At 49.3% G+C, this 25871-nt stretch overlaps 1 protein-coding gene across 4 annotated transcripts in view; it reads right to left on the reverse strand.

The window, feature by feature from the left end:
* Positions 1–25871, reverse strand: part of ERGIC1 (endoplasmic reticulum-golgi intermediate compartment 1) — a 103463-nt gene that overhangs the window by 77005 nt on the left and 587 nt on the right. For 2 of the 4 annotated variants that reach the window (XM_072756585.1, XM_072756582.1), the window contains exons 2-3: positions 17375–17607; positions 13833–13995 (exon numbers count right to left, since the gene is read on the reverse strand). The exons of 1 other annotated variant lie outside the window; for it this stretch is intronic. In XM_072756585.1, the coding sequence (XP_072612686.1) occupies positions 13833–13969 (137 nt within the window). In that variant the 5' untranslated portion in view covers positions 13970–13995; positions 17375–17607. The remainder of the gene's footprint in view (positions 1–13832; positions 13996–17374; positions 17608–25871) is intronic. One more of the 4 variants, XM_072756581.1, reaches the window with a different exon arrangement.

The raw sequence follows: 25871 nt of genomic DNA on the forward strand, positions 1-25871 counted from the left end.
TGAGAGAGAAAAAGTATGAGCAGAAGGAGGGGGAGAGGGAAAAAGAGAATCTCAAGCAGACTCCACACTGAATATGGAGCCGGATGTAGAACTTGATCCCACAACTGTGAGATTATGACCTGAGGTGAAATCAAGGGTCGTAGCCAACTGCGCCACCCAGGCACCCCATATCACCATGGTGTTCTAATGATGATTTTCAAATTCTGTCATTCTTTCTGCATTCATTAATTGGAATACCTATGCCTTTTTTTTTTTAAGATTTTATTTATTCATGAGAGACATAGAGAAGCAGAGACACAGGCAGAGGGAGACACAGGTTCCCTATGGGGAACCCAATGCAGGACTCGATCCCAGGACCCTGGGATCATGACCTAAGCGGAAGGCAGATGCTCAACCACTGAGCCACCCAGGTGTCCTTTTATTTATTTATTTTTTTAAGATTTTATTTATTTATTCATGAGAGACACACACAGAGAGAGAGAGAGAGAGAGAGAGAGGGAGAGAGGGAGAGAGGGAGAAAGGGAGAAAGGGAGGCAGAGACACAGGCAGAGGGAGAAGCAGGCTCCATGCAGGAAGCCCAATGTGGGACTTGATCCCAGGACTCCAGGATCACGCCCTTGGGTCAAAGGCAGGCACTCAATCACTGAGCCACCTGGGCTGTCCTTTTTTGGTTTTAAAAATAAAAGTCCTCAGTAGAAATTTACAAACTTGCTAGTGGCCAAGCTGGCATTGAGATAAACAATCTCTTCCTACATTTCCTTTTTTTTAAAAAAAAAGATTTTATTTATTTATTCACGCGACACACACAGAGAGAGAGGCACAGACATAGACTGAGGGAGAAGTAGGCTCCATGCAGGGAGCCCGATGTGGGACTCGATCTCGGCACTCTGGGATCACGCCCTGAGCTGAAGGCAGACGCTCAACCGCTGAGCCACCCAGGCATCCCCTCTTCCTACATTTCTATGGATAAACAGTCCACTGCACCCTAAGACCTTTCCTGTTTCTTTCTCTTTTCTTCTTTTCTTCTGTGCCTCCTCCTGCCTTACCCATCATCTTGGTTTTAAGAGCTGGTGAGCACCAGGCTAGCCCAGCAGTGCTCACAGAGCTCTGCAGTGTACACTGAGTTCAAACAAGGCTGGTAATTCATATCTGGGGCTCACACATGCTCTGTTTACCAGCCTAAGAAACTACTATGTGCCAGGCACTATAGTAGGCACTGTAACCTAAATACTTTCTCATCCTTACACTAACTTTAGTATGTCAGCAAGATGCTTCCCATTTAACAGATCAGTAGGCTGAGGCTACTTCATTTAGCCTACAGATATTTAGTGTTTGCAGTGCCAGCCACTACTACTGGTGTTGGGGAAATGAGGGGTGGGTAAACGAGATAGATAGGCAAGACCTGTGAATTAAGGAACTTCCATTCTCATGAAGGGGACAGATAAATGTTTTGATCAGCAAAAAGGAGATGTGATTGTCCTGAAGCATGCCAAGAACAATGAAGAAGTACACGCAATGATCCAACAGAAGGTGACAGGGAACACTTTCAGCTGGGTGTTTAGGGCAAGCCCCTCTGAGCAGAGACCTGAAGGTGAGGGAAGGAGAGGCCATGCTGACAGCCTGCGAAGGGCATTCCAAGCAAAGGCTCTGAGGTGGAAGGTGAAGTCAACTTGGTTAAGGGGCTACCATGGCCACCAGGGCTAAAAGCACAGGGAGGGTAAGGTGGCCTAGGGTGAGGTCAGTGAGGAGGGGGGAGAATGGATCACACAGGGCCCTGCAGCCTGGGGAAAGGACTCTGGACTGTTATCCACGGTGGATCTGAAGCACAGTACTGAGTGCCCAAGAAGGCGGACGAGGTTTCACCCAGAGTGACCCCAGTGGTCAACAACAGAGCCAGGCTCCAGCCAAGGCTGGCCCAGTCTACATCTGCGCCAGCCAGGCCCTTCCTCCTCCACACAGCCCTGGCCCAGGCCCTTGGGCACTGCTCCAAACACCGTGGAACTCAGGGTCTGGCTTTGGAACATGTTTTCATGCTCACAAAGAAACACGGGTGTGGCTAATGCCCTGGACTTCTTCCTTACACGAGATCACTCTGCATCTCTTGCTCCAGAAAGACCCGAGCCTAGGACCCATGCTTGGCACCAGCCCAAGGCCTGCTCCCACTGTGGTGCCCACGGCCTCGATTCTGTGACACACACACCTCAGAGCAATCCTTCACGGTACTGAGATCTGCAGGCACTGTTTCCATTTATCTAGCAAGCTCACATTCACAAGGTATGGTGCCCTGGTTAAGGGCACAGACTTGGGAGCCCAGGTGCCTGGGTTCCAATCCTGGCTCTGCCACTAGCCAGGTGACCCTCGGCAAGTTAGCTCCTGATAACCTCACAAGGGTGGCCGTGAAGATGAAATGAGTTCATAGGTATGAGAAGACAGAGTGATGTGGTGCCCTGCGAATGCTACTTCAATGTTACCTATTACCATTATCAAGCTCCCCCACCAAATCCCGCCTTCCTCTGCTCCCCCATGGGAGGAGCTTTATATACCTGTGAGCTCACAGGCTCATCTGTCCCTCCTCTCCCTGGCATGGAGGCTGGCACTGAATAAATGCTGTTTGATGAAAGAATGAATAAATAATGAACAAACATGTATGAGTATAGGATGGGTAAGTATATGTCAAAGGTAAAATTAAAAACTCATAATTACTCAGGCCAAATATTCTCAACAAAAGTGCCTCTGGTAGAGTTGTGTGATTAAGGCAAGCCCTGAAGGCACAGGAGGAAAAAAAAGCACAGGGGGAGATAAACCAGCCAACATATAATCAAGAACCCCAAAGAACAGACTTCGGAATCTGGTGGTAGAGAAACCTGGCTTCCAAATCCTGGAGTTACCACCTACTGGCTGTGCTGTGGCCTTGGCAAGGGCACCATGTACAGATGGGCAGGCTGTTCCCTGCACAGCATCACCTGACCAGGGCAGACAGCAAGAGTGGAAACTAGGACCCACTAGTTCAGCTGAGGGAGGTGTGGGCACTGCATAAGGCTCCAGGAACCCCAAAAAAAGGAACTTTTGTTTTTAAAGATTTTATTTATTTGAGAGAGAGAGCACGAGGAGAGGGTAGAGGGAGAAGCAGACTCCCTGCTGAGCAGGGAGCCTGATGCAGAACTCGATCCCAGGACCCTGGGATCATGCGTGACCTGAGCTGAAGGCAGACACTTGACTGAGTCACCCAGGCACCCGAAGGGAAGTTTTCTGAGGAATTCCCACAGAGGTGGGCCGCAGCTCTGAGCCACCTGTGTCAGCTCTCTGAGGCTTAATTCTAGCCTGCAAAGTGGAGTCAATGACAGCAGTGACACCTCTCACCTGGTGAGAGGGTGGTGCTACTACCTCAATGATACTTGGTAACTTCCACCCCTTTCATGTCCAGTGGCAGGCGGGACTGTGAACTATAGTAAACTCTCACACCCTTCCGTCTAGGAGAAAACAGTAAACAGAAAGGGCATGGGGTGGGGGTGGTAATTTGGGGCCAGAATGCAGCCTTTTGCAGTCAGCTGGAAAAAGTGATAAGGAGGTGGCCGTGGGAACCATGGGAATTGGGGGGTGGGGGACGAACAGGCCCCATTCACACAGAGCACTGGGCCATGGCCCCTGCGGAATGCAGCCTGGGTGTGGGGCTGGGCCTGGGAGCAAAGTTCCTGAATGACTGGCTGGCCGGGCAGGGGCCTTGGTCCCCTCTTGGGAACCTGAACAGCCAAGAGCAGTGTTTCATCAAAACAGGAAAAATCATAGAGGAAAAATGCACATGTAAGGGGACTGGTATTTACAGGGAACAGCCTTGTCTCCACCCAAGGTCTGAAAGGATGGACTGGGGGAGGGGACACAGGGGACACGCAGCAGAGTAGAGCCCTCCCTGAGGAAGGCTACCCACTGTGCACCCAGGCCTGGGGAAATCCTGGTAATCTGAAGGTAAGCCTGGACCAGGTGGTGTATGAAGGCAACAGGAACCTCAGAAGTAATGCCCTCAGAACTTCCTACTGGGCGTCACCCATCCAAAGTGTTTCAGGATCACAGGCGTGCTCTCCCTGCTGTTACCTACAGGGCAGGGGAGCTTGGACTTTGGCTCAAAACACCTGGCAGGTAGGAGCCTCAGGATGTGGGGCAAGTCCCTCACAGTTGCCTAATCCTGTTTTCTTTCTTTGGACAACAGGGCGCTCCCATCCCCATCCACGTGCTATGAAGGTGAGTTGAGATTATGAACTTGGATCTGCTGACCACCCAGTAGGCTCTAAATAAATAGCCTTTTCCTGGGCTCATTGGGAGCGGCCTATGTTACAATCCTCATGGACATGTGGTAGCCAGCGATTTATCAAAGGCTCTTCCATCCTACCCCAGGCTTCTGGAACACACAACCCTAGTGTCTGTGACTTTCCTGTATATCAACACAAGGATTCTGGCCTTGAGGCCACCAGCTGAGTTGCTCCTCTAGTGTGTGACAGAAGAAAGACCTGGGGTGTATGACGGTACACACCACCACCACTCTCACCTGAACCCTGCAGAAGGACCTTAACTGTTCTGCTCCTCCCCTTTGGTCCAGGGTGAGCTTTTTGCAAGATCTTACGATCCTTCACAGGCTGGAGGCTTCTTAGGATAAAGGACATATTCCTAAACATGTCCTATGAGGCCTGCATGGCCTGGCTCAGGGGACACCTGGAGCCCAGCACTCCTCTGCCCTACTGTTCTACAGCTACTTCCATCTGCCGAAGCGTCCTCCCCACCCTCAGCCTGTGTCCGTGCTGTTCCCTTCACCCAGGCCTCCCATCCATCCAACCCTAAGCAGAGAACCAACCACTGGTTGGTTGGTTGGTTCCTTTCAGAGAACCAACCACTCAGCCACTGCAGTGAGGTTTCCTTGATCCCCAGAAGACTAGGGTCCTGGAGCCCTCTGTGTTTCCCAAGCAGCACTCATATCAACTGAGAACTACAAATTTAATTGGGTGTTTAATTGTTGAAACCAAAAACGCCATGGTGGCAGGGGCTATATCCCTCTTGTTCACCACTGGACCCCTAGGGCCTCCTGCAATGACCAGCATGAACATTTGCAAATAAATGAGTGAATGAGTGAATAAATGAATGGTCAAACAAACAGCCTTGGGGGATGAAAACTGAATAGGGAAGTAAAGCTGGAAACAGATGGGAACACCTAGATTTGATTATTCCTACTCCCGGAATTCTAATGGAAGGTGGGAGACAAGAACATGGAGAGGAAGCCGAGTCATATATAAGAGAGCTGCGTTGCCTTGGGTTCTGGGAGTACACAGGACCCCAGGAGGGGGTCAGTGACCCGTGACCATGGAGGAACATTTGCTGATAATTCATGTACATGATCTTGTCTGTCTTACACAATGCTGGCCTGAGGCACTATTATTAGCCCATTATTACAGATGAGGAAACTGAGTCCTGGGAGGATGAAGGACCTGCCTGAGGTCCCACAGCTGTGTGGGGGTAGGGTCAGGGAAATGACTTCACACAAGGCCACGAGTTCTTGTTAAGGGGGAAGAGAGTTAAGGGGGAAGTCTCTTAGGCAGGGCATCCCTGCAACAAAGTCAAATAAATTTATTAGCATCTCCCTGAAACTTCTGGAACAGGAATGCTTACACTGTAGCAAGTCAGCATGGTAAGTAAGAATGAATTGCATTGTTCCAGGCATATCAACGGAGAACCTACTCTAGCCAAGTCCAATGCCAAGCATCTCACCTGCATCAGCCCATGTGATCCTCAGAATGGCCCCATGAAGCTGGCACTATCATTGGGCCCATTTTGCAGATGAGGGTGAAAGAAGTTCCTGTTACTCCTAGTTTAAAATGCCTAAGAGTATTCTCTTTCCTGTATTATGTTAATGAATCTCAAATACATCAACATGTTCCTAATCTACTAATGGCTTTGGGGTCCCAATACTATTTTCCAAAATGCTTTTCAGTTCCCCAACTGTGAATTTCCTGTGGTGGGGTTTTCAGGGGCTCCAACCCTTGGCCACAATTCCAATGTTGCCCAAATGTCTGCAGTGGGCTTGTAGGCGTTTCATATGCGTGAATTCAGTCCCAGGTTGGCCTCTAAGAGAGGTGTGAATAACAAGCAGTTATCCCATCAGGGAGAACACTCACTCGCAGTCCGTCCCGGGGAAACATATTAACCCAGGCCAACAGGCTTTCAGTTCCCCTTCATCCATGCCCTAGAGAGTTTTTATATTCACTTGATCCCTTTCTTTTTCCTAAGCACTGACTTTGTTCAAGAACCTCCTATGACTCCCCACTGCCTGACACAAAAATGTGCAGACTCCGAGCCAGGCCCACCTCACTTGCCTGCTGTTATTACCCACCCTCTTTACTGACACCACTATCCCTGCCTCCCAATCTGTCATCAGGCTGCAGAGCCCCTCAGCTACAATGCCATCTCTTCCCCTCCACTGATCAACCCTGGCTCATCTCCCAAGTAAGTGTCCCTCCTCCAGAAAGCCACCTAATTCACTCCCCACTTGTGCATGTGTGACCATCTCCTTCCTCTCTGATCAAGCAGTGTCACCAACGTGGCCTCCACTCCTCTCCCACCTGTGTGAACAGATCCCACCTTCCCAACAGGACTCTGCTTCTTGTGAGCAGGGCTCAATTCCACCCGCCTGGGCTGGCACTCGTCTTGTCTGAGCTTCTCCAGCCTGGCTGCTAACCCAGCCTCACTGTCATTTTGGCCACCCTTTCATAGAAACGGCTCACTGCCCACCCCCAGAGACATGATAAGGCACCTGTCTTTTCTCTGGTCTCAAGTGCCGTCAAGTTGCCTCCTGCCAACAGGCCACGAACTAAGTCACGGATCCATTGTCCCCTTCTTAATTGAATAGGATGTGACTTACAATTTAAAAAGTGACATTTGATTAGCTGAAGGTCAACATTTTCCAAACACCAAGTCCGAGTGGAAAATATGAATCAAAGAAGCCTCTTGGCAGAGAGACTAAACACAAGAGCCAGCAGCTGCTCGCCTGCCCCCTGCCGGGCTGCACCCTGGCCCACCTCTACAGCCCAGACTTGCAGGCTGCCACACCACAAATCGAACTTGGCTCCTCACCTCAAACCCATCCTTGCCGTGCTGAGGGGTCAAGGGCATGCTCTCATCATGCCCCAGATGCATTCTCCAGTTCACTGTGTGCTGACACGTCACTCCTGCCCCTGCCTCTGGGCAGGACTGGCCCCCTTGACCTGGGATCCACCCAGCTCTGCTCATCACTAAGCTCTTGAGGGTGACACGGTGGGGAGGCCCTCCTCCAGCCCTGTGAAAAGTTTGATCAGAATCCCCAGAGTTCCCTGGATGTTCTTACTCAAAAAACTCTTGCTCATTTAATTGTCCACCTTCCCTGTTAGAACAGAAGCTCCATGACAGCACGTACCACAGTCTGTGGGGTTTAGCTTGATTCCCCAGCTCCAGCACAGTGTGTGGCACACAGCAGGTGTTCACAGATAACAGTTCATGAATGACTGAGTAAAGGAGCAAACAAGGTGTGAGCGGGATGGAGACCATCTCAGCAGAAGTGCTGGGGGGATCTTTTGACCAAGCCGAGCTGCCAGCAGAGAAGCGTGGGGGCATGCCAAAGGACATGTTCCCTGGATCCAGACCAGGTATGGAGGCAGGTGACTGTGCTTCCTCTCCTGTCCCCACTGCCCTCCTGGAAACCAGCATCCCCATCCCTGCCCAGCAGTGTTTCGGGTGTTCTGAGAAATACCACTCAGGGAGGGGGTAAGGGAAGAGGGTGACCTGTAACTTTCCAGGTATTATACACACAGACAACATTTTTGTTTCTTTTTTTTTTTTTAAAGATTCATTTATTTATTTTAGAGAAAGAGAGAATATTCAAGCAGACTCCTGCTGAGCGTGGAGTTGGACATGGGGCCTCATGACCCCATGAGATCAGGACCTGAGCAGAAACCAAAAGTCGGACACTTAAGTGACTGAGCCACTCAAGCGCCCTTTTGTTTCTTAAATTGCTTTTGTAACAAATCACATATGGAATAACAACCACAAATGTGTATTCACTGGACTCTCTGAAGGGCTAGACTGCTTCTAGAACTTTCACATTACTAGAAGTTCACCAGTGCTCTCCCCACCTCACAACTGAGGAAACTGAATCAATCCCAGAAAGGTGCCGTGATTGGCTGTACTAAGCAGGGCCAGGGCACAAACCTGGAAGTAGTGCTTGGGGTTCCACTCTTCTGACCACTACAATGCCCCAGAGAGGGTGCATAAAATACAGAGTCCAGGGCCCTAATGCCTCATATCACAAAGTCCAGGTGGGGCCATGGAAATCTGCATTCGAACACTAAACTGCCCTTAGCCAGCTGGGTAGACTGTGACCCCCTGGGCCTCATTTTTCCCATCCGTGAAATAGGCAACTCCTTCCCCACAGGGCTGCTATAAGGGACCAAGTGAGGGAAATGCTTGGAATGTGTTCAAAAGACAGCACAGAGTTACCTGGCAGGAAGTTCCACTGAGGAAGCAGCAGACCCAGGAGCCACTCACAAGTCACTGACCTTGCTGGGTCTGGCTCATTCACTGGACATTCCTACATATCACAGCTTCTGTGCAATATCTTTCCAGGCAACAAGTGCACAGACCAATTAAGCCCAGTGAGAGGGTAGATGCCAAGTCCATGTCCCCACACTGGGGAGCCCCAGACTGTGAGACCAGCTGGGGCACTGATGGCCATCCCATGGGCCCTCGGCAAAGACATAAGCACATTTTCACACACACATGCTACACTTGCATACACACAGGCACTTCTCTGACCAACAGGGGTGGCCCTCCCCAGAGCTCCTCTCCCTTGGCCAAATCCATATACCCTCTCTTCTCCGGGCTGTTACTGCCAAGATGCTCTAGATTCCAAGGTTGCAGTTGTGACGTTGCCACCCACAGGGCCAGAGATGGATGTGGTAGCCTGTATCAATGTTCAAATACCTATGCAAACTAAAAAATAATCCCAGCCACATGTACTGGGCACTTCCAACGGCAGGGTGTCATGGTGGGCAACCTACCATCATTATGTCATTGAAGTGCTCCTGTCCCCCAGGAAGAAGGTACCGCCACTATCTCCCTTGATGATGTGGGTAAGGTGCTAGGAAATCAGAGAGCCTGCAAGTAGCAGAGCTGTCATTCAAATGCAGCTGGGATTCAAACTCTGATCATTTATTATTCGACATATTTTTTTAGTGTGTGTGCCCAGTACTGTCCTAGGCCTGGGGGACCCAGCAGTTACCAAGGCAGAACAAGGCACTGGCAGTCTGGTGGGAGACTCAGAGCCAAGTCTCCTTGGCTCCTTCCAAGGGAGAGCTCCCTGCCTGAATCTGTGGTGTCCACTGATGGCATGCAGCCCACAGGAAGACCCTGTGAGGTGCTAGGATGACTTTGGCCGGCAGAAACCAGGTCCTGCAAGCTAATCTGCCCACACAGGGTACCTGGGCAGAATGCACCAGCGTTTTGAAACATTAAAAGCTACCTCTGGGCCTCGCTCTCTTCCTCTCTACTCCTTTCCCATGGAGTGTTCTTAATGGGAACTTTCAGCATTGAGCTCAAAGTGGAGGCAGGAGAAATGCAAAACTGGCCCCCTCCAGCAATGAGGACAATGCACCTGATTCTTTGGCAATTTTCTTTTAGCAGGAATAGACTCAATTATAATAGTCTCTCCTTAGGATTTCCAGACACAGGTGGATCTCTCTAAGAACCTTTCCAGACCATCTCTTAAAGAAGATCTTAGACAAATCTCCTATTTAGGGATGGGATCATCCCAAGGACACACTCAGTGCAGGTGCATGCACCAGGATCAAAAGCCCAGAGGTCCCAGGTGCAGCATGCAACAGCAGCTCTAGAACAAGCTGCGTCCTGAGTGGCTGGCTCGTTGTGCTTCAGTGAGTGTGGGGCAGGCAGCAGTCGAAGTGGAGTGATGTGCCTGTGTGGCCCCGCTGCAAGAGCCCTGACCCAGGGCAGGGCGGAGGTGGGTGGGAGAACCTTCTCAAAGCTCCTTTGACTCAGGCTTAACTCAGCTCTGACGAACCACCTGGCTTTGAGTGTGACCCAGTTTTACAACTTGGGCAACCAGAGCTGAGTTGGGGAAAGTCAGGCAGGTCTGAGAGTGAAACCAGCCCCCTGTCACCCGGCTTGCGGGGTGAACTTGGACGGAGCCCCTCAGATTTCAGAACCTCAGGTGCCCCCAACTCCAAAAACGGGGGCTGGCTCCATCCTCTAGAGGCATATTGATTTCTAATCAGCCCAGAACCTTAACACACACCAATATTGGGGCAAATCACTTCCCCTCAGTTGCCTCCACCTGCAAAATGGGGAAGTAAAAGCCCCCACTGCATGGGTCTGTTGTGAGAAATGAATAGGATGACTTATTTACAGTGTGTAGCACCGGGCCCAATGCCCAGGAGACACTCAGGACACATTTACTTCTATAATCACCCCCACCCCCAACTGTCAACATCTGAAACATCTCACTTCCCTCCTTCCAGAAACATCTGACTGCGGAGAACAAGTCAGGTCTAGTTCTCTGTACCAGGGACACAGAGGGGTTGAAACCCCCAGCTGCATCGTTGGCAAGGATCTGAGTACCTAACTAGCACTCACCAAGATGCAAACGCCTCCCCCAGCAAACTAGACAGGGATGGGAGTCAAGTCCAGGAAAGCTGTGCTCCGTCCCTTTCCAGCTGTGTGAATCCTCTGAACCTCAGCGTCCTCATCTACAGAGAAAACAATCATCTCCAGATCACACTTCATCTTCTAAGGGCTTTCTAAACTCTTGAATCCCTCAGGACACTCCTGATCATGGACAATTAAGTTATTTCAGATGTGTGACACTCAACTTCAGGATTACATTTGAATTACAACCGTGAAGCCTTCCTCAGGGCTTTTCCCAGCCTACCTAATCCTAAGAATCACTGAGGAAAAAAAAAAAAAAAGAGTCACTGAGGATACTCTGAAAATGTAGTATCCTAGGCCCATCTGGGACCTGACAAGGCCCTGGGGCTGTGGAGTGGGGGGGAGGGGTGGTATGCAGGGCCCTGGTGATTAGGGAAACCCACCCATTCTAGATTGAACAGAAAGGCTCAACTGAAACTGAAAATTGAGCAAGCTGAGCTTCCAGGGTCAGGTATCTAACAGAAGGCATTACTTTCTGGGGTCAGAAAGCCTTGAGTTTAGGGGCTGGTTCTGTTACGTTGCTAGCTACGTGACTTTGGGCCAAGAGCTCAATCGCTCTGAGCCTATCTGTTCAAAATGGGAACAATCAGGGCTAACCCCTAGGCTGCGGTTGAGTGTGGAATGTCAAATGTCCTCTCCTTCCCAACTTCCCAACCTCTGTGGCGGCTACTGTGCCATTCCAAGCAAGGGAAGCCAGTGAGGATGGGGGAGGGGGGTTACCCGGTGGCACACCGTTTGGACAGGCAGCCAGCCACCCATTCCCACTTTGGGCAGGCCCAAGTAATGTCTGATTTCCCAATTCCTCAAGACAAAGTCAGTAGGAAACATTTTCCATTCTCACTGCTAGAGAAATAAATCCTTTCAGATGTACTCTTAGGAGAAAACTAGACACATTTCCAAACACAGAGATCTGGTAACAAAGCATCCAATCTCAGTGAAGTTGGAGCTCTCTGCCAGGTGCCAGGCGGGTGGGGAATCTCACCTTTTTGGGGTTGGCCCCTTCCAACCTGCCCCTCTCCTTCCTTCATTTGATATTCTCTGAGCACCATCCTGTGTGCAGGCTTGTGGTGTCAGCACCAAGGACCAGGCAATGAGCAAATAGATTTGGTCCCTGCTCTCAAGAGTTTAGACTCCGTCGACAAGGAACGTTAAATGACAAAATACACTAAATGATCCGAAGAACGTGTCCAGGGGTGATATAAAGGTTTGGCCAAGCAAGGGATAGGGAACGACCCAAATCAGACTGAAGAGGCAGTCTGGGAGGATCTTTTTGGAGGAAGAGTTCCAGATGGCCAAGCTAATCCAGTTAGTTCCTCCTCTACAAACTCTTTGCCACCCCCATCTACTTTTCCTGCCTTCACAGTACTCACCACAATAAAAAATAACCTTTTATGCCACTGCTTGTCCACCATTGCCCGTATTTGTTCCCCACTAGCCTGGAAGCATCACGAAGGTAAAGACAAAGTCAGTCTTGTTTTCCTTGGAATCCTCCTCAATAAGTCTTTAAATGAATTGTGAATGAATGAATGAATGAATGAATGAATCCCACTTCCCTGAGCCTCCACCTCCTCCCCTCCACTAGGGGAGTAACAATACCTTTAGGCCATGGCCTGGGAGCCCGGGCACACCGCCTGTTCCCAGTGGGCGGGGCGGGGCACTGCTATAACTGACAGGTATGGGACATGGGGGAGGAGAACTAGGTGAGGAAGCTGACGCCTCTACTCTGTGAACAAATCACTTGAGGACTCTGCCGCAGTCCAGAGGACAAAACAATATTAAAAAGGCATGATGGGACACATGGGGAGCCCTCCCTTCAACAGCATGCAGCAAAGCAGTTTCCCAGGTTCCAGAAGCAACTGATGCTGTCCCCAAACAAATTAATTTCACCCACTGGGCCAGTGATTGGGTGACAAGTTCCCAAACAGGCCCAGGGCTGCCTTGTGATTTCCCGGCTCCTCAAAGCAGTCCAGGGAGGCCAGCATTCCTGTGCAAACACAGCCACATGCACCGGGCAGGTGATGGGTGCCAGGGACAGAAGGACGGAGGGCAGCATGAATACACTATCTTGGTCCAGACCAGCGGCATCTACAGAAGGAAGCCTTCCCCAACCAAAGACAGCAGCCAGGGATGGTGGAAGGGGCACTGGAATCTGCCGTATGGCCCTCAGAGTGGGAGCGAAGGGGTTGGGGTGGGTGGGTAGAGAGGGTCAGGTCCTGCCCTGGGCCTCAGTTTCCCTATTGGCTAAGTGACACATTAATCCCTCCCTCATAGGTCAAGATGCAAACATGCTATGAGGTAAAACGGTGAATCTCATCCACCTCTCCCTGCACCAAGTTTTGGATTTGTACATATTGTGTGCTAGTTGTCTCTGAAGCCAGCATTTCCCAAAGTGTGGCACCTGGGCCACCAGTATGACCTGGGGCGATTTGAGGTAAGATGGGGACCTGGTAGCTAAATGGCATTAGGCTTCACACATTCCTGCTGAGTTCTCACTTGAACATTCTGAGAACATCAAAGAAGCCTCAGGCAGCGCTATTCCTTTTTTTTTTTTTTAAGATTTTATTTATTATTTATTTATTTATTCATGAGAGACACACACAGAGAGAGAGGCACAGGCAGAGGGAGAAGCAGGCTCTATGCAGGGAGCCTGACGTGGGACTCGATCCCGGGACCCCAGGATCATGCCCTGGGCTGAAGGCAGTGCTAAACTGCTGGGCCACCCGGGCTGCCCTCAGGCAGTGCTATTCCGTGGTCAACCTCTCATCTTTCTGGCTGTGGCCAATGTCCTTCTTCTTTTTTTTTTTTTTTTAAACAGACTCAACAACTTTGGCAGGCACCAGCTAGCTGGAATGGAACAGCCCTGCAATTATTGGTAGCTATTTATGGCAGGGGACACTGCTTCGCCATTTTCAAAGATGTTCTCAAGCTAGCTTTTCTAAATAAAAATATGGTTTAAAAATTGAATACTTTAGAGAAAAATTATTAATATTATATGTTGTTTAGGAGTATGCCCCCAACTCATGAAGCTGATACCAGAATGGTGGAAGGCTGAGAAGTAATGAGAGGAGTTACCACCTCTGCTAGTGACAGGCACATCTTACCCCATCCTTTTCTCTTCTTCCTGGCACATGGCCTGCCTGGGTCTCCTGGCCACTCCTGCAGCTGGGTGGGAGCATATCCCTTGGTCAAGACGGAAGTGATGGTGCTGTATCCACATCTTCCACTTAGCCTTCCACATCTCCCCTTGTCTCCCCACTGCCAGGCCTGAGAGAAGATCCAACACAGCCTCAGGGAGGACACAGCCACAAGATGGAAGGAACCTGGGTTTCTGGGTACTTGTGAAGGGCAGAGCATCCCCAGCCATTTTGGGACTTTATGTGAATGAGAAATGAACTTCCATTGCATTAAATCACTGCAGTTTTCAGATTGTTTATAGAAATTAGCTGACTTAGGCTAATATAAAGGAGGCACCTCTAGTCCAATTTTCTGCCAACCTGGAAATCTATGATAGTCTGGATTTCCTGGTGCTTTCTTTCTGTAACAAATAATTACTGAGTACCTAACAGATGCCAGGCAGTCTTAAGGGCTTCATAGAGACAAACTCAATTAACCCTCATGACAATCTTGGGAGCCAGGCACTACTGATTCTTTGGCTTGTCTTGCGATGAGGCAAATGAGGCTCAGAGGTGTGAAGCATCCTGCCCAAAGTCAAACATTTAGGAAGTAGTGCAGCTGAATCTTGAACTGGACTGTTAGAGATGGACAAAGCCCTTCCTCTGCCACAATGCCATGTGCCTCTGCTAAGCACATCACCCAGGGATTGCCATGCCCTCTGTGCCAGTCCCTGGGCTGGGTCCTGCAGAAGAGAGCACAAGTGTGACACTGCCATAGCCTGGAGTCCTTTGAGCTGAACAGGAAGGGAGGAAGGGAGCAAGGGAGCAAGGGAGGCATGTAGCACAGAGACAGATGGAGAGAGGAGGAGCTGGCATAGTCAGGGAGGGCATTGCCACTCAGGAAGAACAGGAAAGGTTTCATGGAGGAGGTGGTGCCTATGGGTGGCTGAGCAGGGCGGGTGAGATTTCAGCTGGTGGAGACCAACAGGGAGATGCTCTCACCCAAGCCAATAGCCACCTCCTGGGTCCACAGGAATTGGCTCAGGACAGGCCCACCATCCTGTCTACTGTCGGGGGCCTAAAATACTGTGGGACAAATCTTTAAACCACCCCCCTGCACTGGATGAAATACTCCTAGTCCTTTCAAGGTTTTTCTTACAGGCCTCACTCTCTGACAGGCCTTGTTCTCAGCTCTTCTTTCAAAGAGCCCAGGGAGTAAGGGAAAGAGTGGGGATGATGGTGTCAGACCACCCAAGCCATGACGATACCTCCTACCCCCTCCCATGAGATAGGTGGTTCCTACTGCAATGCCCCTCCCTACAGGACAACTTCGCCATGAAGAAGGTAGGGAGAAAGACAGCTGATCAAGGGGGGGGGCGGGGCAGTACAGGGGCAGCCTGGCAATGCTGCCTGAGCCAGCAGAAGGTGAAGGCCACCAGTGATGTCATGCAGTACCCCCGAAAATAGGCACCAAGAAAGCACTCCCCGTCTAGTCATGAGAAAACATCAGACAAATCCAAACTGGAGGACATTCCTGAAGACACTGGACAGTGTTCCCCAGGTCTGCCATGGTCATGAAAAGCAAGGACTGTGGAACTGTCCTCAACCACAGGAGACAGGGGAGGCATGAGCACTGGATGTGATGTAGGAGCTTGGATTGAATCCTGGAGCAGTAAAAGGACCGGAGTGGAAAACAGGTGAAATCCACATAAAGTCCAGATTCAGTTGATAATAATGTACCAATATCAGTTTTTTAGCTGTGACAGGGGAAGTAATGTTTGGTGTGAACCGTGGGGAAAGCCAGATGAGAGTATGTATTATCTTTACCACTTTTCTGTAAATCTAAATTATTCCCTCCCCCCAAAAAGTGTATTTAATTAAAAAGAGTGAGAGAGAGAGAAAGAGAAGCAGATGCCAGAAATAAAACAAGTCTCATGAGTTTGGGGGTTAGGGAGGGGAGGATTTCTATTTGGCCCAGTGCATACATCCCCCAGCTTCTAGAACTGAGCCTGGCACACTATAGGGTCCCAATAGATATATTCAATGACCAACTGGCTCCACCACTACAGCCCACTCCTGCCTGCTGCCAGGGGCTCCAAAGACCAGCTCCAGCTGCTCCCCGGTGGAATGGCTGCACCCCTCTGCTTGGCTCCGCAGCAGGGGCTCACTAGCCGTAATCTCCTGCCCCCACAGATGTGTATGGTGACAGGAAACTATCATCCAGGCCCGGCCTCCTCTACAGTGACCCAGAATCCCTCCAAGGCTTTCAGAGAGACAAACTGTAAACACAACTAACTAGATGGCAGGTAACATTGGCCGTAGCAACTCCTGGCTAGACATGTCTCCAAAGGCAAGGGAAACAAAGGCAAAAAATGAACAAGTGAGAATTCATCAAGATAAAAAGCTTTTGCACAGCAAAGGAGACAGTCAACAAAACTAAAAAGACAATCTACAGAATGGGAGAAGATATCTGCAAATGAAACATCAGATAAAGGGCTAGTATCCAAATCTAGAAAGAGCTTATCAAACTCAACACCCAAAGAATAATCCAATCAAGAAACAGGCAGAAGACCTGAACAGACATTTCTCCAAAGAAGACATACAAATGGCCAGCCAACACATGAAAAAATGTTCAACATCACTCAGCATCAGAGAAATATAAATCAAAACTACAATGAGATACCACCTCACAGCAGTCAGAACGGCTAAAATTAACTCAGGAAACAACAGGTGTTGGTGAGTATGCAGAGAAAGGGGAACCCTCTTACACTGTTGGTAGAAATGCAAGCTGGTACAGCCACTCTGGAAAATAGTATGGAGGTTCCTCAAAAAGTTAAAAATAGAGCTACCCTACCACCCAGCAATTGCACTACTAGGTATCTACCCCAAAGATACAAATGTTGGGATCCAAAAGGAGATTTGCACTCCAATGTTTATAGCAACAATGTCCACAATAGCCAAACAATGGAAAGAGCCCAGGTGTCCACCAACAGATGAATGGATAAAGAAGAGGTGGTATATATATATATATACATACATACACACACACACAACAGAATACTACTCAGCCATCAAAAAAAAAAATGAAATCTTGCCATTTGCAACAATGTGGATGGAACTGGAGGGTATTATGCTAAGTGAAATAAGTCAATCAGAGAAAGTCAATTATCATATGATTTCACTCATGTGGAATTTAAGAAACAAAACAGAGGAGCATAGGGGAAGGAAGGGGGGGAAAAGCAAGACAAAATCAGAGAGGGAGATAAACCATAAGAGACTCAATCAGAAAAAACCAACTGAGGGTCATTGCAAGGGAAGGGGTAGGGGAAGAGGTGACTGGGTGATGGGCATCGAGGACAGCACATGATGTAATGAGCACTGGGTTTTATAGAAGACTGATGAATCACTGAACTCTACCTCTGAAACTAATAATATGTATGTTAATTAATTTTTAAAAAAAGAAAAGATGGCAGATAACATCAGGCATGTCCATGGAGTGGCCCGCCAAAATTCAAGGTGACAACACGTACCTCCAGGGCACAAGAGTGTGGTTAAGAAAGTCAGCTCTGGGGGACGCCTGGGTGGCTCAGTGGTTTAGCGCCTGCCTTCAGCCCAGGGCGTGATCTTGGAGTCCCGGGATCGAGTCCTGTGTCGGGCTCCCAGTCCTGTGTGCGGGCTCCCGGCATGGAGCCTCCTTCTCCCTCTGCCTGTGTCTCTGCCTCTCTCTCTCTCTCTATGTCTATCATGAATAAATAAATAAAATCTTAAAAAAAAAAAAAAGAAAGAAAGAAAGAAAGTCAGCTCTGGCATCACAGATGAGCCCTCAAGTCTCGGCTGTGTTACCCGCAGTTTGTGTGACCTCAGTCATGTCCTGTGCCTTCTTTCTGCCCAGCAGCCTCACCAGACAAAAGGGAATAAAAAATGGCTCCTACCCAACGTGGTGATCAACTGAGGGAATCCAAGAAAGCCCATTAGCCTAAATGGGGACTATCATGGGCACTCTTGTTATCACAACACAGTCCTGCGAAGGTCACCTGCAAGATATGCCCTGGAGGCTAAAGATATTAAAGGATCTGGAGCAAGGGAGTATTACTTAGCCCCGGGACTGCTGGAGAGGAAGGCAAGGTCCAGTGGCAGAACTGGCGGGGTCGTCCCATCACCACCCAGAGGAAGGAAGCCCCAGGCCCCAAGGCTACCTCTGCTCACACCCATGGATCCCTCACTTCTCTGCCTCGGGCTCCAAGTCCGCCAGTCCACCTCCAAGAGTCCAGGGGCTCTGCCCCAAGTCCTGTCCATCCAGCCAGGATGTGGTCACACTGGAATGTGTGACACACAGATGACATGCTGCCAGCCACAGGCCCTTGTCAGCTCTAGGAAGGCGTTGGTTTGACCCAGTATCATGTTCAACAAAAATAAAATTAGAAATGATTACTAACTGTTTTCACACAATTTATAAGATTTTCATCATTTCCTGAAAAACTGGGGAATCTGAGGAGCAACCAACCACAGAGCCTCATTGGAGCTGCCCCTTCCCAGTGAAGTGTTGCTTTCCCATGGGCTACAGCACGGCCTGCACCAAATCACCCACCAAAATGGCTTCAGGATGTGACCAACCAATCATTTCCTCTCACCATAGATCTATATATAAAAATTTCTCCCAAGAAGACGTACGAATAGCTGACAGGTGCATGAAAAGCTGTTCATCATCACTGATGGTCAGGGAAATGCAAATCAAAACCACAATGAGATAGCACCTCACACCTGCTAGGATGGCCACCAACAGACAGAAGTGTTGTCCAGGATGTGGAGAAAGAGGAACGTTTGTATACTGTTGGTGGGAATGCAAAGTGATGCAGCTGCTCTGGACAAAAGTGTGGAGGCTCCTCAGAAAGTTAAAAATAGAAACTTCCTAGGATCCAGCAATCTCACAACTGGGTATTTATCCAAAAGAGCTGAAACCTGGGTCCTGAAGAGATGATCTGCACCCCCAAGCTCAAGGCAGCATTCACCACAATAGCCAAGATGGGGAGACAACCTAAATGACCATGGACAGATGAACGGATCAAGAAAATGTGGTACAGACACACAGTGGAGTATTTTTCAGCCTTAAAAAAAGAAAACCCTGATATGTGCAATGATATGGATTAACCTTGAGGGTGTTCTGCTAAGTGAAACAAGCCAGTCACAGGAGGAGAGATATGACCTGATATGCCCGTACATGCGGTATCTGACACAATGAAACCTGTAAAATTAGGGAGTAGAATAGTGGGTGCCGGGGCTGGGGAGAGGGGGAAACAGGGAGTTGCTCTTCAAGGAGTCTAAAGTTCCAGTCATACGAGATGAGTAAGTCCTAGAGATCTGCTGTACAACCTATAGTTAATACTGCATGCTTAAAAATTTGTTAAGAGGGCAGATCTCATCTTAAGTGTTCCACCATAATTTTTTAAAAACTGAAGTAGTGTGACCACAGAGTCATGGCATGCGAGTTTCTCAGTGAAAAGAACTGTTCTGTATCTACACAGGGGCAGGGGGTGGTTATATGAGATGATGCCTTGAATTTCATAGAAGAGTACACCAAAAGTCAATTTTTTGTATGTTAATTTAAAAAAGAAAATAAATTACTCATAACTGTGTCTATTTTGTGGAGCCAGAGTGACTTTTAAATCCAGTGACATGACCGGCACAGCACTCCACCCACAAGCTGAGGAACCGTCAGGCATTACTAGCTAAGATTATCATTGCCTTCTTTCCTCCTCCAAAGAGATTCCAGCCCTGGACTGGAATGCAAGACAGAAAATCTAATGCCACGAAGGGGTTTCTGCCACCAACACCAGGACCCAGTGTTTCAGGGACCTGTGACTGTACTTTGGTTTCGTAACAGTCAGGCCTCTCATCTCCAGCAGGGTTTTCACCTTTTTGGAGAAACAGAACATTGATTCCACTTCAGAGGGATCATGCTTTCTGTCCAGCTGTGCTGTCCCATGGGTTACAGGAGCAAGGGGTTCCAGGGGAAGGATTACACTGGCAGGGGTACCAGTCCCCAGGGGGCCCTTGATGCACCAGCTGTGTGATTCACCATCTCTGAGGTCCATTTCCCTGAATGTAGAATAGGAACAATAAAGCCCACTCAGGGTGAGTAGATTTGTAAAGCACCTCCATATCCCCTCGCTCTCGGCAGTACAGGGAACCCTGAGTTTCTCCTGCCTCTCCCAGGGGCCAAGACTCTTAAAAACACATACTAGTGATAGAGGTGTTGTTTTTTTTCCTGTCCTATACTTTTCCTGCATATAATGTTAAAACTGACAACAGACAATTAAGCTAATTCCTACTTCCTTAAAGGATCAATTAGGGCTGTTTCCCATGCTATATTCTGAGAAATGGTACAGGGCGCCCTGTGAACAACAGGGTGGCTTTGACGATAGTTTGGCAAAAGCTGGGCTGAACCAAGTGACTCCACTCCCTCTCATGCAGGACTTCTCAGAGCTTTTAGAAAGGTACACACATGTCATGAATCTCTAAGCAAGGGACACAGTATGCAGCACAGACTGGGAGATCCTGTGTCGTCAAATAGGGCAGGGCTTTGGGAACTGTACACCACATCCAAACCACCTGGGGAGCTTATTAATTTGGGGTGGATACTGAGATTCTGTAATCCCCAGAGGTTCACAGGTGATGCTGAAGCTGCTGGTCTGGGACCACACTCCGAAGAGCAAGGGCATCGATGGAAAGGTAGACCACTTATCCACCACTTGACTGGTGAGGGAGGAACAGTCCCAGAGTAGGGAGGTGGCTTGCTGAAGGTCACATGGGAGTGACAGGTGGGACCAGATTCCACTCCCAACCTTCCCTCCAAGCTGCCCTAGAGCTCTCAGCTCTGCTTCCTATTGCTTCTCCCAATTTTGAACCATCTCCTATCACCACTGTGCACTGGAATCATGTGAGGGCCTTTAAAAGAACACTGATACCAGATCCCCCACCCTCAGAGCCCCATCATTGAGTCTGGAATGTAGCCTGACTTGGGGGACTTTTTAAAAACCCCTCCAGTGATCCCAACTCACAGCCAGTGTCAAAGGCCACTGATGTAGAGGTGGTGGGTAAGTCTCATCCCAAATGCCCTCCTCAGACCCTGCCTGCCCCTCTAAAGCATGAAGAAAACCACCTAGCAGCAACTCCAGAATAAAACATGAAAGGATCACCAGTTGGGAAATGGCACTTAACAAGGCCACAGCTGGCCACAGCACTATCTCAAGATATTAGGTATCACAGTCAGGAACCCAAACTGCCTTGAGAGGAGAGATTTCCATCTCATCACATGTCCAGAGGTGCAGGTAAACATATGCTCTATGCCTGAAAGCCCCAGGGGCCAATGTGGGAAAACCTGGACCCTCCAGAGTACGATGCTCCAAGTTAGTGTGAGACTGTTCGTGGGCATCTTTTTCTTTTTAAGATTTTATTTATTTATTCATGAGAGACAGAGAGAGAGAGAGGCAGAAACACGGGCAGAGGGAGAAGCAGGCTCCCCCTGGGGAGCCAGATGAAGGACTCGATCTCAAGACCCAGGGATCACGCCTGAGCCAAAGGCAGATGCTCAACCACTGAGCCACCCAGGCGTTCTATTACTGGGTGTCTTTAAAGACAATTTCTGAATCAGATGTCAGGCCAAATGAGGCTGGTTAAAAAAAAAAAAAAAATTAAGAAAGAAAGAGCGAGCTGATGAATTTAAGCTTCTTAATGATCCCTGTAAGGAAAGAATTAGAGATGAGAAAGCCACTGAATCCAATTAGAGAAGATTTCCATTCTCTCTGAACTTGGTGAATGAAAGGGGAAAAGCTTTAGAGATGAGCCTACAGCTGACAAGTGGGGCTCTGGAGCCAGATTCAACCCTAGCACCTTCTGCGGACCCACACTGCTCCTGAACTCTGCTGCACCTCAGTGGCTCACCTATAAAGGGGGATGACACCACTGTCTGCCTTGTAGGGGTGCTGTGGGGTTAAATAAGTTGGTATATGTGACATCCTTGGAACAGTGTCAGGTGCTAGTAAGTGCTCAATAAACAAAATACAGACTTCATTTTCACATCATGTTTCCTCTGGTCTAATCTTCATTTCCCTTTTGCCCTCATTTTTAAGCCTATTTATGTTTTTAAAAAGTTGTAAAATAGAGGCACCTGGGTGGCTCAGTCAGTTAAGCATCCAACTCTTGATTTTGGCTCAGCTCGTGATCTCAGGGTCGTGGGATGAGGCCTCACATCAGGCTCCATGCTCAGCATGGAGTCTGCTTAAGTTTCTCTCTTTGTCCAGAACCCTCCGCCCATGTACTCTCACTTGCTCTCTCCCTCTCTCTCAAATAAATAAATAAATCTTTAAAAAAATTGTTGGAAAGTATGTGTTTCTGTCAGCTTCCCCAAGTTCCTTCTGGAATGAGGCAGGGTAGAACTACAGACACTCATGTTAACTAACTGCTGAGCGTTAACTATGTGCTCAGAGCCCCCTGAGCTGGGGCTTAGCTTGGTGCAGGGAGTGAGGGGGGCCTCCCTCAGACAAAGCCACATGAGGAGCTGAGGAATTCATACTTGATCCTCAGAGCAAGGACCCTGTTTGAAGGTTGAAACCAGGACATGAGAAAATCAGGTTAACTGTGGAAAGCTCACTACGGAAAAAAGAAAAAAACAGGTCAACTTTGGAAAGCTCACTCAGGGTTCTCTCAAGGTCGGGGGTCTCCTGGAGGAAAGCTTGAAGCAATGGAGGCCGAACCAAGGCACTGCTGGAGGGCGGGGGGAGGGCTGGCATCATGGGCCTGTGACCTATGCAGTTATGTAGGATCCAAGCTCTGAGGGATCCATGCTTATTTATTTTAATGCTCTGGTGTCACTGTCCTGAAATCCTCAACACTTTTCCAACAAGGGGTTCTGCATTTTCATTTTGCACTCGGCCCTACAGATTACATGGCGGGCCCTACCTTACAGAGATACCTCTCGCCTCTACATCTACCCTACCAGGTGAAGCAGTAAAGGTTATCACTTATCTTTAAAAAGAAGCTGAAGCTCTGAGAAGGTAAACTAATTGTCCCATGGCTTGGCTGGTCAGCAACACGGCGGCAGCATACCCAGGGCTTAGGGCTTCAGCTCTGGGGCCTCCACTGTGGGAAAGCTGGTCATCTCTGCCCCCTCTGAAAGCAGTACCCAGGCTCCTCTGGGAACCACCCCCCACCCCCACCTCAAGCTGAATGGGAGGTAGGTGCTACTGACCCCTGCCAGCCGGAACTGGGTATGGTCAGAGCCAACACCCACGGATCTAGGTCACATGGCCAGTTCCACAACAGCAGCCGGCCAGTGATTAATGAAACAATTCAACAGGAGCAAAGCAAACACAAGTTATCTTTGCAGCCCCAGGATCCTGCCTCCTCCAACCCCCAGAAAGTTTAGAGAGAGCAAATTCAAGGAAGGAAGGGAAAATTCTCCACCAATAGCTCAAAATCTGCCCAGTAAAGGAAGAGTTGGCGTACCAAAATCACACCATGCCTTTGACTTCCTTTGAACAGACCTGGAGAGACATTTCCAAGGGCGTGTATGGCCCAGATGCTGTTCCAGGCACTGGAATTAGGATAGGGAAGAAAAGAGATAACAATCTTTGGCCTGGGGGCTCATGTTTTAAGGGGAGGGGGAAAGAGATGAGCATGATAATTAAAGTGAATTACACAGTGTTAGGAAATACAGGTGCTTACATGAAATAACACAAATAATGAAAATAGTGGCCAAAATATATTGGGTGCTTACTGTGTCTAAAATGCTTTACACACATGGACTCGTTTAATCCTCTCAACAATGGGTACTGTTCTCGTGCCCATTTCACAGACAGGGGAACACACAGGAGGTAAGCTGCACAAGGTCCCATATGCACTGAGAAAAAAAGGAGTATCGATAAGAAAGGGCAAGAGGGCAAGAGACTGCTATCCCCTCCTCTCCCCGCCTCCTCCTGATTCTGGCTAGTTGTATGGCGAGCAAAACAGGCAGGAAACCTGGTTTATCTTCCAGGCCTCACACTGGAGAGTGTGTCCAATCGCAGTAGGCCCCTCTCCATTCCCCAACAGTTCTTAAGAGATCGGACCGGTGGTAGGACCCTCCAAGAGTTCCCTTTTCTCCCAGAGTTAGCTAACAGCCGCTGAGTTCTAATCTCAACTCCATCAGTTCACCCATATATGGCTCTGGGCAAAAAGCTTCTACTGGGCAGCCTCTCATTCCTTTGATTTAAAATGAAGATTAAAACTCCCTCTCATAGGTGACAAGGGAACAGACATCAAGTCTTCAGAGCCTGTACAGGGGTAGACACCCCACTCCTGGGACCTACGATGCCCTCCTTCCCTTCTCTGCAGTGCTGAGAGGGCAGGGCCACACGTACCCAGCTCTGTACTGTGGGCCACGTGGCAGAGGGCCGAGCAGGGTAAACATCTGATGAATGAACACTGAAGAGGAAGAAGGTAGGTGGAATGGTGGAACCTTCCTTAGGAACTGAGCCCCGGGGTTAGCATCTTAAAAAGTCTGGGTTCTCAGTACAAATGGCTTGTCCTCCAAAGCACAAAGGGGTGATATCTATTCCCTCTATTCTGTGGTAAGCCCAAGCCCTCAAGAAAATGTATTAAAACAATACCTCATTAAGCAGGGGACCCCAGGCACCTGGGCACCCCAAACCTCCAACTCAATGGGCATCAGGTTGGAAGCTGTGCATGATCTGGGACTTTGGCCCACCCCTCAGTCTAGTTTCCATGAGGTGCAAGGCAAGACCCTCAGCCTGAAGCTTCAACTTCCTCCTAAGGGGTTAGGTGCAGAGTGAAAGGATGAAATGACCAAAAGCGGTAGTTTCCCCAACAAGGTCAAAAATCACTGAAACCTACTAAATCATAGGAGCGGGGTGGAGTCCAGTAATCTTAATTATCAGACTGGTAAGGGGAGGCATTGTGGAACCAGGAAACCATGTGCCAACCATAGCTCTTGTGGCCCGCTGTTAATTGTCAGTATAAGGACTGTCCCTTGTTCCATCGGAGGAACTTTCCTTCTCTGAAACCGCCCTGGATCTGCAAGCATTTGTCTGAGATCCTGGTGCCAGCCTCTGGGCTTCATGGAAGGGGCAGGAGGAAGTCGGTAGATGTCTGTCTGCCACATGGCATAGGTGCCCGGGAAAGGCTGGAGTACCACATCAACCAGCGCATGGAGGTCACTGCCAGGCTTTCTTCCTGGGAAGGCTGTCACTTTGCCCTGACTTCACTCTTACCTGTAGAGAGGGAAGGGGCAGGTAAGGAGGAAGAGTTCCCCCGGGGAGGCAGGCATCAGAATCCCTATTTATGGGTGAAGAAATGGCCTTACGAAACTCATCTCCTGACATCCTACGTCTGAACTCTAAACCCTACAAGACTCTGAATTAAATGCTTCTCATGCAACCAATCCTCATGGGTGAGGACCTTATTTTAGCTCCAACCTGCAGGCAGTGAATTTTAGAGATACTGAGAGGGTTCAGACGCTTGCCCAAATCACTCTGTAGCACAGCTACGGGGAAGTCTGAACCTAGAGGCTTCATCCCTAACTTCTAGAATATACGGAGCTGCTCAGTGGAGGGAGCAGAGCCAGGATTCTAATCCAGCTCTTCCCCACACTGAAGCCCTGCCATTTTCCTGGCCAGACCCCCACAGTGTCACTGCCTCAGGCAAGGGCACCCCCTGGGACCCCATACCTCAGAGGAAAGTCTGGCGGGGACCCTTTCCAGGCAGGATCTCAGAAGGCCTGGCCTAGCACAACGTGCGTGGACCATGAGGCAGCGGGACCCCACAAAGGACCCATTGTAGAGACTGCAGGAAGCCAAGGCCAGGCCAGGCTAGGCCCTCTGGGGAGCTCTGCCCGTGGCTCCTGACCTCCTCCCCTTCCCATGGTGCCCCCATACTCAGAACAGGACCGGGCCGGCAGAGGCCTCCTGTTCTGCCTAGGCTGGGCCGGCCTCAGTCTGTGGAAACCTAAAACCCTGCAGCTGCTGCCAGGCG

Source organism: Vulpes vulpes, chromosome 4, assembly GCF_048418805.1.
Source record: "Vulpes vulpes isolate BD-2025 chromosome 4, VulVul3, whole genome shotgun sequence".
Taxonomy (NCBI): Eukaryota; Metazoa; Chordata; class Mammalia; order Carnivora; family Canidae; genus Vulpes; species Vulpes vulpes.